The 12432-nt window shown below is 43.7% G+C and overlaps 1 protein-coding gene across 2 annotated transcripts in view; it reads left to right on the top strand.

Annotated features, from left to right (window-relative positions):
• Nucleotides 1–12432, top strand: part of ADRA1A (adrenoceptor alpha 1A) — a 79764-nt gene that overhangs the window by 49179 nt on the left and 18153 nt on the right. The window contains exons 1-2 of one of the 2 annotated variants that reach the window (XM_069947540.1): nucleotides 103–148; nucleotides 5939–7493. In XM_069947540.1, coding sequence (XP_069803641.1) covers nucleotides 6596–7493 — 898 coding nt within the window. In that variant the 5' untranslated portion in view covers nucleotides 103–148; nucleotides 5939–6595. Of the gene's footprint in view, nucleotides 1–102; nucleotides 149–5938; nucleotides 7494–12432 lie in introns of those variants that run through there. The other variant, XM_069946723.1, reaches the window with a different exon arrangement.

Here is a 12432-nt window from a genome sequence, read left to right as displayed (position 1 = left end):
TGGCCGATGATTGGCCAAACACAGCCGATTATTGCTTTGTGTAATAGGGCCTTAAGACAAGATCAGGGTCAATACACAGTAAAGGACTAGCAGACTAGGACATATTGCCCAGGCAGGTTGGGACTGGTGAAACTTCCTGAAATACCAGGTACAAGATGGTGAAAGATTTGGCAGAGCCAAGAGCAGGAGCAGTGGGAGATAATGTGGAGCGATGGTTGTACTGTGCTCGCTAGGTTGAGCAGTACACCAGCAGGAGTGGATATGATTTGGTTGCCTCAATGCACATTTTCTTTGGCTTCACTTCAATACGAACATGTAAGAACTAATACGACATAACATTTGTGCTGATTAGAATATTTTTGTCACAAACACCGGATAGTCAAGGATCTAGTAGTCGAAATGTTCAGCCGTGGTTTTCAGGAAAACAAGTATTTACGCCCAGTATACGGCAGACTCTCTAATTGCCTCTGTCACATTGCCTGCCGTAGAGTTCATGATTAATAAGCAAATAATAGACAAAAACGTTCAGCTTCATTTAACTTGTTAAGTCTGTCATGTTGTCTTCAGCTAATAGACTTCATATTTAGCCTGCAGCGGAATAACACAACTACGTAAGGAAAACATATTCTTTTTGGACCTTAGAGATATTAATGGCACGCGTTATTTATATGTTAACTATTAATGGTAGCCATCAGGTGCCGAAATAGACTCAACCTCAAACCTCCCGTAATTCTTCTAAATGACAGGCAGGCAGAAATCTGAACCTTTCAGTGTAGGGGGGACATAGTTCAGAGGAGTTTGGTCATAGCACAGGCTAAGATCAGAGCATAAAGGAGAGTATAGGCTCTTTAAAACAAACCAAGTTGCTTTGCAGATGTAAACAATCTGAGAACCCTGCAGAGATTCCCTTCCGCGAATGCAGCCAAGGTGGCTGCTTGCCCAAGATCGTATGAAAAATAGTGGCAGCCTTTTAAGTCCTAGATCCTTCAACAAATCTGAAGGAAATGTTTCATTTTTTGCCTAGATGGGAACAGTACAAGCATTATTTCCAATGTAGAGTAAAAAACATACCCATCTGCTCATTGGAAGTACACAGATTGGCCAATTTATTACAGACACTTGCCCATTCTTGACTGGAGCTTCCCTGTATGTAAGTTAGAAGAATGACCCCCGGGTGCGGCATAAAATCAAGTAATCAGTTTTCTGTGGAGCAGTTTCAGTGTAAATGTCCATTATAACTGGAAAATTGACTGATCTGAGTGATTATGAAAGTGCTAGACTAATAGGAGCTATGGTCAAAAACTGCCAACCTTGTGGTTTTTTGTGTGACAAGTATATTGAGAATTGTTTGAGGAAAAATATCCAGTGAATTGGTTAGAGGTGGATGTCATAAATGAAACAGAGATAAACAGAGTGAAGCACACTAGTGAGTTAAGTTCCAGTGCCATTCGTGTCTAAGTGAGACAGGAAGGCAAAACTCCACTGGGCAAAAGAGGACAATACTAAGAAGTGTAAAAATATTGCCTGGTCCGATGAATCCAATTTCTATTGCGCTATGCTGATAAGAGGATCAAAATTTAGTGCAGATATCAGATATCTGTGGATAGACATTCAGAGAGTAGAGATCAGAGTAGCCTCTCTGAGGAAAGGAAGTTAAGAGTGGATTCTCCTGCTAAGAGTTGTGTAGGCCAGCCTCTCCATAAGCATTGTCTCAGAGGAGAGCTAAGGGTACTATTTCACGGGCCGAGGAGGGCTGCTCGTTTACTGGGCTTATTCCACGGCCAGATAATCGTTGAGCGAGGGCTGCAGGGACATCGTTACCCATGTCCTTGCAGCCCTTGCAGCATACATTACCTGTCAGGTCTTCTGCTCCGCTCCGTCCTCCTCCCCGGGTCCGGCGTGCTCCAGCTTTAGCTGACAGGTCACTCAGCCAATCACAGGCCGCGGGGGTCCTGATTGGCTGTGATTGGCTGATCGCTCCGTCAGCTGACAGGCCATTCTGAAGCCAGAGCGCTCGGGACCCGGGGAGGAGGATGGAGCGGAGCAGAAGACCTGACAGGTAATGTATGCTGCTGCTGCTGCTTCTCGAATCATTGGTCGCCTGCCATGTACCGCTATTCAACCGTAGCGAAGCGCGGTGGGGGAACGATGATTTTAGGTCTGGCCCTAAATGAATGATCAGCCGATGACACGATCATCGGCTGATCGTTCTCTCTATTTCACAGAGCGAATCGGGCCAAATGGGGCCGATTCAGCCGATTATCGTTACTGTGGAATAGGGCCCTAACAATCCTAATAAGTCACTTGAGGCTGATGTATATTCCAGCCAAGAACCTAACTAGTTGCCACCTCAGAGCTCTCCCAGGGTCCAGTTACTGCCTGTTTTAAGGGGAAAAATAAAAGTACTGTCAACACCATGTAGGTGGACTAGCTCCAGGAACATCAATATTGCTGGTTACCCTGTTACAGCCACAAGCCTCCCTGTTAAAGGTAAAAAATGTACAACAGGGATATATAGTATTGCTTACCTGTCAGACTCAGTTTTGACACCACTAAAAATCCAGTACTTCCTTGAGCAATTGCTCAATTCCCAGAATGCCTTGTGTTTCATCTGTTCTCCATCACAGTCCTCCCAGCATGCCTACTCCCCTTCCACAGCACACCTGCCAGTCCCATGGCTTAAGCTTTTGCAGAACATCTCATTTCACTGCAGACAAGTGAAGATGCAGCACCTGCTGCATTCACTTCTGTCTGCTCTTACTGTAGCATGGTTCAGCACGAGAATACCCCTTTAACTTGTTCTCCTTTGTGGATAAACCTGTTATTTTTAACCAGTACAAATCTGTATAAGTTCATTACCATGTTTGGCCTCAATCTTGTAGATAGGGACATATTAAAGCTTGATATTTCATCACCAGTTATGGATAATAATTACCTTAATTCTGTCCTACGTCATGCCTCTTAAATCCAGTGAAAAGAGTCTCATAGCTGCAGAATAACATGTCCCATGTGGTGTAAAAACTGTTCAGGATTTATTTGGAAATCTATTAGAATATCAATACAGGAAGTGTTTCAAAAAAATCAGTTCAGCTGCTTACGTGTTTCATACACCATACGTCCTCTTAGTCATTGCGCTTAGTCACAGACGTATGGTTCTTGAAACACGTAAGCAGTTATAATGATATTCTGTAACCTTTTCCTGTATGGATATTTTAATAGATTTCTGAATAAAGCCGAAACTGCTTGTATATCACATGCCGGACATAATTTTCTGCAGCTGTGAATGTTCACTAAAGCAGTGAGTAATACCAGATTTTATATGGAGTCCGTGAGTCAGTGAATTCCGTCCGCAGGAAGACCTGTCAGTTCACACAGTGAAGCAAGCGGCTCCGGCCTTTTGCTTCACTGTGGGCTATGGGAAGCTCTGATGCGGGCGCACGCTGATGCGCCCGCATCAGAGCTCCGCGACCGGAAACATCACCTGGCCGGGCTAAGACTGGCCGTTCCGTTACCCGGCCGGGGTCACGGAACGGCTGGGTGTTCACGTAATGGGAACATAGCCTAACACTATATTATTACACATCTACAATATAGCTATACATACTCAAGCCAGACCGCTGCTTTTAGAGCAGAGTGTTGTTCAGTAACCGAGGCAACAAGCTGTCAATAAAGGATGAAGAACAGCAGCATATCAGGAGAAGTTTGAGAAATTAATGCATTTGGAAAACTATTTAACTTGCCGATCCCTGCAACTACATTAGTTAACATGAGAATACTATCAGCTGGTTAGATGCCATTGCTAGACAGTTTTAACCCTTCCATGACCATGGGTCATTGATGCATCAATGCTCAGGTCATTATGATCCCATAAGCTGATGTCCTAATGTCTGCCCCCTCTCCTCTGTCCTCTGCTGCTGTTACAATCCTGCGCCTGTGTCATCCTGCGGCGTACATTAATGTCGCTGCAGCATCAGGCATAGGCTGCAGCTACGTTAAATTACTGCCCAGCGGCGGGAGGAGGTTAATGTAGTCCTCTGCTGAGTAAGGCCGTTTTGAGCACTGGGTGCCCCACCCCCAGAGCGCCCATCCGCTCCTGGCCAGCCCACTCCACTGATAATCATTAGAAGAGGCATATCGGCACTCTGGGCAGCAGGGCAGTGCTCCAAATGGCTCTACCAGACAGAGGACTACATTAAAACTGCATGGGAACTGCGCAGATGATGAAGGTAGCAGACATACCTTTATCCTCAGCGCCCCATGCGCAGTAGGAGGCTATCAGCAGGTCAGATTCATCTAATCTGCTGATATTTTCCCTTTGAAGACTTGGACAGGGAAAAGTTCTTTTAACTCAGAATACCCCTTTAAATATTATAGGACTTACCTCACCTCTTATCTGGACCCAGTTACAATCTTGGAAATAGGACACTGAATACTTGAATATAAAATGATATTAAAAACTGAGCAACCTATTTGAGTTTTCAAATCACCCTATTCCAAGATCTGGTCCTATTACCACAGGGTTGTCCATATCTTTATTTTTCTTGTTCACCATTGCACCATTGCCTTTAGTGTGTTAAAGGAAACCAAAAAAAGTTTCTGTCACAATTGGTTAGCATTAAGTATGAAAAGCCGGGGGAACGTCTTCACCTCTTTATGACCTCTTCTCTAAGGGGATTTATTCCATACAGCTATGTAAGAATAATGCATTGTTTTTCCACACAGTAAATAGGGAGGCATTTGTGTTTGTCATTGACCTGGCATCGGATATATTGCATTGTATAATATAGTGTATAGAAAATGCAGAAAACACAAGCAAGTGTCACTATAAATATAAAACTCATTCTGGAAAGGTCTGTTTCCACCATACTCAAGTCAGATGAATTTATGGAAATATTGTAGATATGAGGGGGGTAATGTGTCTCCACGGAGAGACCGCCAAGTGGTATTTGGAATATCAATATCCCTATGTGAATGTCAGATAACAAGCGTTATCCAGGCCTTCTAGCAGATAACTTACTGAGAGGTGTCAGCGCCTCCGAATGCCTAGTGCTCAGAATGGTTTAGGTACCATTGGTAATTGCAGTAAAATCTTCAATCATTAAAGAGAGACATCTGTGGTGTGTTTCTGCGAGACATCATGGCATTATAGAGTGCACTAAAGTAGGCACTCTCATGGGCCCTGTACCAGACACTTTTGTAGGCGTCCTGTGACATATCCTTTTGTCAGAGTGGCAGACCCTCTATGGAAGGAGCTGATAGAGGGATATTACAGTCACTGTCACTACCTTAACTGGCAGTACCCACATTAATATTGTTTTCAAGTTAACCGGTGTCAGAAAGTTATACAGATTTAGGCTATGTTCACACTACGTAAAACTACGGCCGTAGTTCTCGCCGCAGAACTACAGCCGTAGTTTTGCGGGGTGTAACATAGCCTTACTTTCAATGGGATCCATGCCAGAGCGTACACACATCGTATACACTCCGGCTGGGATCTATGTGGCGCCGCAAATAACTGACAGGTCAGTTTTCTGCGGCCAGAATGTTCACACAACCTCAAAATAAAGGCGTTGTTTGATAATGCCGAACGTCAATAACGATCATGAACATTATTGACGTCCGTCATTGTAAAACAAGGGCTGTCATTTTCCGAACAAGGACCGTCGTTTTGCATAAAAAACATTGAGGGAGATTTATCAAACATGGTGTAAAGTGAAACTGGCTCAGTTGCCCCTAGCAACCAATCAGATTCCACTTCTCATTCCTCACTGACTCTTTGGAAAATGAAAGGTGGAATCTGATTGGTTGCTAGGGGCAAGTGAGCCAGTTTCACTTTACACCATGTTTAATAAATCTCCCCCATTGTGTGAACGTAGCCTTATAGTGATTGCATAACGCAATATTTTAGACCCGTTTGACACTTTTCTTTATGTTTCAGGTGAATTCACAACTGGATTATCATGAGAAGAACGCATTGCCCTAACCAGCATGCACTCCAGGATATAATACAATGGTTAACAGCCATCAGTTGTGACCCTTCTACATCAGCATCTCCAGAAGGCTTGTTAAAGGATCGGAGTACAATCAAATGTATCTGTAAACTTCAGGAGCGCCCAGCCAGAGATTCATTGGAACTACTGGACAATAGCACAGGGCTTCAGACTTTCATTTAAAAGAACTTAAAGAAAACTCTAACAATACATTGTATAGTACGCAATGGAGCACATTTAGCTGACAATCTTGTTAATGGTTTACGGCCAAAACAGAAACAAACAATTTAACTGAAGAACCGCAGGAGGTACTAAAACTTTCATTCTGCCAAAGAAATGGTGTCCGCTGAATTATTCCAACATCTGTAATTCATCCTAGTGGGAAGAGTCCAAAGTTTTTTTTTTTATAAAAGTGAGGGTTACCATCTTCACATCAAGACTAATTATCAGGAATATAAACATGGCATTGGTTGAAGTCTGAATTATACTCGCTCATCAGTGCCTGGGCCAAAAAATTATTCTAGAACATCTACTTATAAACAAGATTTCATCAGTCCAAAAGTTGGCCAAGGAATTTCTGTAAACAGATATCATTTATCTTGATCATGGTCCTATTTGATCACAATAACTCAGTAGAGTCCATCCCTCTCTGCTTAAACTGTACCCACCAGACACCACCCAACAATATTTCTAAATCAATCATCATCGGAGTCATCTTTGGAATTTTCATCACATTTGGCGTATTAGGAAATATTTTGGTCATTCTTTCGGTGGCTTGTCATCGGCATCTACAGACTGTGACCCACTATTTTATTGTCAACCTTGCCGTTGCAGATCTTCTTTTGATGTCTATGGTGCTTCCTTTCTCTGCCACTTTTGAAATCCAAGGATATTGGCTCTTTGGCCGCATTTTTTGTAACATATGGGCAGCTGTTGATGTCCTTTGCTGCACAGCTTCCATAATGAGCCTGTGTGTCATATCTATAGACCGCTACATTGGTGTTAGCTACCCACTGAGATACCCCAGTATTATGACTGAAAAGCGAGGTCTTCTTGCCCTCCTTTGTATATGGGTTTTGTCCCTTGTAATCTCAATTGGACCTTTGTTTGGCTGGAAAGAACCAGCACCAGAAGATGAAACCATCTGTGAGATCACAGAAGAACCAGGCTATGTTCTCTTCTCAGCTTTTGGTTCCTTCTACCTTCCACTCACCATCATCCTCATCATGTATTTCAGGGTCTATGTTGTGGCAAAAAGGGAAGGAAAAGTTCTAAATTCTGGGATGAAGTGCGATAAATCAGACTCTGAAGAGGTAACCTTGAGGATTCATCGGAAGAGCACTCCAGAGAGTATAAATTCTAATTCCAGTGCAAAACATAAGACTCACTTCTCGGTTAGACTACTCAAGTTTTCCAGGGAAAAAAAAGCAGCAAAGACATTGGGAATTGTAGTAGGATGTTTTGTCCTGTGTTGGTTGCCATTTTTTCTGGCAATGCCTATAGGTAAGATACAATATTGATGTGTTTGTAATGTGCTTTGGGGCACCTTATGGCTCTTAGAAGGAGGCCCTGGGGCTACCCTGATGATGTCATAGTCGATACTCTAAAATAACTCTCCATATATGGATATTCACCAGGAAAGCCAGTCGTCTTTTCCTTCTCCACACCTCCCGGCAATGTTGGTACTGCTGACAGCAACCCAATACATATTTTAATGCAAAATGTCTGTCACACCTGAACTGCAGGTAGCTCAGGAGGAGAGGAAAGAGTTCCCTGTAGTTCTGCATTGAGAACTTCAATGAGAGTATTCATAAATGGACAGTACGGAGGAGGTATGGTTATATAAGATGGATGTCATATGGTATTTATTTTACTAAAAGTTCCCTTTTTTCGTAACATTGTAACATATACCAGCCAGATGGAGGTTTAAAGGCTATCCCTCTTCCCTCCATCTCACAGTAGACCTTTATCCATATGTTTAACAAGTACACTAGGGGGAGATTTATTAAGACAGGCAAACTCGTATGCTGGTCTTAAAGCTCCGCCTCCATTTACCTGGCCAGATAAACTATGAGGCGCACGCCTTTTAGTAAACCGATGGAACCTGCGCCTGTGCAGAAATCCATAGCAGGTATAGTTTGTGTCATGATTTACACCTGCTTCCAGGTATATATCATGAAAAAATAGGCATTGGAGGACACCATGACTCCGCCCCACCTTAACACCGCCCCACCTTAACACACACCCCTTCCTGTCTGCTCATCAGGCAAGCAGGGCTTACGACTGGTGTACACCATGAAAAAAGGGTAAAATATGCCCCTTTTTTTTTCTATTTTTCTGTGGTGTACACCGGAAAGGAACAGATTAATAAATCTGCCCCCAGGAGCTTTCGCCACATACACACAAGAATGATGATGTGATCGCTCCCTTAAGCAGCTCAGCCTTCATAACACCATTGGAGTGAAATGATTTCGCACAGTGATATGCAGCAGTTAAGCAACCTCTCTGTTATAATTACCAGGTGCAACTGAGTTTCAATTATAGCGTCTGTGTAATGGAGTGTTACATCAACACAAAATTTGGATTGATTTTGGCCATTTTAATTTTGTAATGAACTTTGCAGCGGAAAACAGATACTGTGCATAAGTGTGGTTCCCAGTGTACATGCCCTAGCTGCTCTGCATGGCAGGCGCCTCCTGTTAGGGAATGGGATGTTTAAATATAATTTGCCGGATAGATCTAAAAAAAAAAAAAATACTTTGAATGATAAGTGCAGTGACCTCAGTGGTGGGGAGGGAGAGCAGCAGCTCAAATCAAGCTTGCTGGGCTATCCTCCTGCCCCAGGTTGGTTGACAGCCTGAGTGCAGGACACACATCATTGATAGTTAGCTTTTAGCTCTATGCGCCATTGCGTATGGAGGTGTTCAGTATTAGAACACTGTTCTCACCTTTTACGTCCTTAGGCACCTGGGGCCTCATAGGTTCTCTTCAAGGGGGTTCTCTCATTTACAAAACTGACTTTCAAATACTTTATTATTAAATAGTAAGGTAATGGGGAGTCTCATGTTCAGGAAATTTACTTAGAAAGAGTATGTCTTGTGCTCAATTATAGACCTTGCAATCTATAATTGCGAGAATGGGCACTGCACACCCACCCCAAAAAAATAGGTTATAGAAAGGGGATTGTCCCAGCCAGGCCACTAATGCCCCCTCTAGATGGGAGGAGTTTGTCCTGAGAAGGGGTATTCAGTGTGGTGTAGAACATGGCAGAGTGTTTAGTAGTCTGTAGAGGTAGTAGAATGTGACTCTTCAGAGACTTAGGTTATGTGGGCCAAAGCTTTAGCTGTCCATGTATGATGGGAATTGTAGTTTTGAAAGAGCAGGAGGGCTAGAGTTTGACATGCCTGCTCCCGCTCCTACACCTTACTCAGGTTTTGCTACGCCTGCTCATACACTTTGCTCGAGTTTTTAGCACACCGCAGTAGATCTGCTACAGTCCACCACAGGGAAACTCCTTGTGTAGTGCTGTGTGTGTGTTGGTGTGCAACGGATTGTATGGTGCCCAACCGCCGGGATGATGTCGGTGGTTGGAATACAGCTCAGCCGATGGTGGTATAGTCGTGACACCAGTGCTAGTCTCAGCACACAGGTATGGTGTTGTACCTGCTTTTAGTTTTTTTGTGGCTCGCTGTATTGACCCCTTTTGGTCAGTGACCTGCTGGGTTGTGATGGGTCCCTTGAGCTCTTATCACAGGGGTCCGGAGTGGAGATATGACCCACCTGGACTGTCGGTACCGCCACTCACAGAAAGGAGAAAGTGACCCAAGGATGGTGTAGCATGTGTATACGGGTGCTGGTGCAAACAGTACTGAGTCCCAGTTGAATAAATAAACTGATCTTTACTGACAAGTCTCTGATAAATACAGGTGAATAGTATAATACTTGACTGGTACAGACTTGCTTTCACTGGATCAGTACTTAGAGTTGCTCAGTGCTGAAGTAGAACAGCAGTGCTGGTTTGGTTGAGTTGAGTACAGTAGAGAGTTCAGAAGAGCAGAGTGAGTTTGTAGGGCGAGAGCCCCAACACAATTTAGTAGTGTGCTCTGCCGGAACTTTAGTAGAAGAGATACTTAACTAAAGTGGACCTACACTTTCTTCCCCCCTGTGACTACTTCCTACAGGGTGTATGTAACAGCTCCTTTGTGTGGTGAAGAAGAGAGTGCGTAAAAGAAAAGAGGATAGAGATAGGCATAAAGAGAAGAGCATCTCTCATTGGTGTACAGAACCACAAAATACAACAATAACCCTTAGTTTACTACAGCTGTGAAACATACATAGATATATGCAATGAAATCTTGAGGTAAAACCTGAGAATGCACCTTCATTACCACTTTACTCTACGGTACAGGATTTTTACGAGAGATGCCCACACTAGGAGAACCCATGGTGGGACACCCCATTTGTGCCAAGTTAAGTGACAAGGCTGTGGAATTGCATAGCCCAGCCTTGGCCCAGGTGGCACCCTACCAGTCTGCCAGTTGCATTTGCATCCCCCACTTGAGTAAGGATTATTTATACTTTTTACTTTCCATCTGACCTCCTCTCCTAGTGCCCTTCCATACGGACTCATACCCTACTCCTTATCTTAGTCCAGCCAGCGCCAAATGGATTATAACTTTGAGAATCCACCTCTCTGGTACATGATAGTAACACTGTGGTTAGTCCTACCAGCCTAACTCCTCCCCAAAGGCTGTACCCAATGTTGGAAACCCTAGTAAATAAGTAAATGTAACAATTAATTCTGCTTTTATTAATGAGTCTTCCTCTATAGCATGTATCAATGAATGACTGCACCCCCGTTCCTAATTATATCTCAGATATCCAGAACACGTTTGTGTTAATTAAGTCTAAGTTTTGCATCGACTGTGGAGAATTTACCAGCTCCATCTGTCTTCTGTGCTTCCGATGAAAGGGCCCATGAGGCTGTGACACATGTTTACATTCTGCATTGTACTTTTATTAGTTCAGTTGCGTGAGTTTTATTACAATGTTCAGTCACTGCCTTACATCTGTCCCACTTCTGATTGACTTTACATGATTTAACCGTTCACAAAATAAGAGTTGCAACTTATAAGCCCCACAGAATAGTTGTAGTTTCATAATAACTGGAGAGCTTGATGTTGTAGATCACTGCTATACAGTAAAGTCAAAGGTCAAAAGTCAATTTTGATATAATTTTTCTATTTAGAGTCATAAGTATGAAGACCACTAAGTGTTATGTTGCTTATAGTACTGCGACTACAGTATATGAGCATATTAGGGCCAAGGGCCAGGATGCAACTGCAACTTCAGTGCCAAATATAGTTAAAGGGGATGTCAAGGATTACAAAAAACATTGTGTGCCATTGTGTGACTACATAGAACTTATGCATCGGCGTAGACAGTATTATTGTAATTTTCAGTAACCTTTGAGATATAATGTGGTAGAAATATTTCAAAGATTTAAAGCGAATGTACCACTAGTACACCGCTTTTTTTTTTTTATTTACATCAATAGATCTTTTTTTGTACCACCGCCCAGTTCCTGTACACAGCACCAGTGTATTACCTACCGCCGTCCTCCCCCCATTGTGAAGATCTGCCCTTTCCTCTGTGACACGGCTCCATTAGAATCAATGAGGGCCTGCCCCCAGTGCTCCGTGCTGGTTTTCGGGAATAGACCAGCGCTGTGCGTGGGAACTGGGCGGTGGTTGAATAAAAGGACTATCCATATCTATTCATGTAAAAAACAAAGAAAAGATTACTAGTGGTACATTCGCTTTAAAGCGACACTATCAGCAGGATCTGGTCAGTGAACCTGCTGATATGCACCAGCCGCTAATTACCGTAGGACCGCAGGGCCGCTGTTCCTTCTCCCGTGGGGTTCGATACTGAGCAGATTTTTGGTAATTCCCAATATGCTAACTAGGCTGTTCCGAGAATTTGGGGCGTTCCCCGTCTGCCCGGAGCACCTGCTCGGCCCGCCTAGCCTGCCCTCCTGGCCCGCCGACTATGCATATTCATATATGCATAGTTAGGCCACTTGGTACTGCACATGTGCAGGGAGCAGCCTGTAACAAGCGGCCTAACTATGCATATATGAATATGCATATTAGGCGGGCCGGGAGGGCAGGCTAGGCGGGCCGAGCGGGTGCTCCGGGCAGACGGGGATCACCCCAAATGCTCGAAACAGCCTAGTTAGCATATTGGGAATTACCAAAAATCTGCTCAGTACCAAACCCCACGGGAGAAGGAACAACGGCACTGCGGTCCTACGGTAATTAGCAGCTGGCGCATATCAGCAGGTTCACTGACCCGTATCCGTGCCGCTCTAAGCTATATGTTGTCAGTACAGCCAGTTAAGCCATGCTGAATGCGTCACAAATATGAGTGTGCTGCTTCG

This window comes from Dendropsophus ebraccatus, chromosome 1 (assembly GCF_027789765.1).
Source record: "Dendropsophus ebraccatus isolate aDenEbr1 chromosome 1, aDenEbr1.pat, whole genome shotgun sequence".
Classification (NCBI taxonomy): Eukaryota; Metazoa; Chordata; class Amphibia; order Anura; family Hylidae; genus Dendropsophus; species Dendropsophus ebraccatus.
Note: the sequence above shows the minus strand (reverse complement) of the source record. Positions and strands in the feature narration are given on the sequence as shown.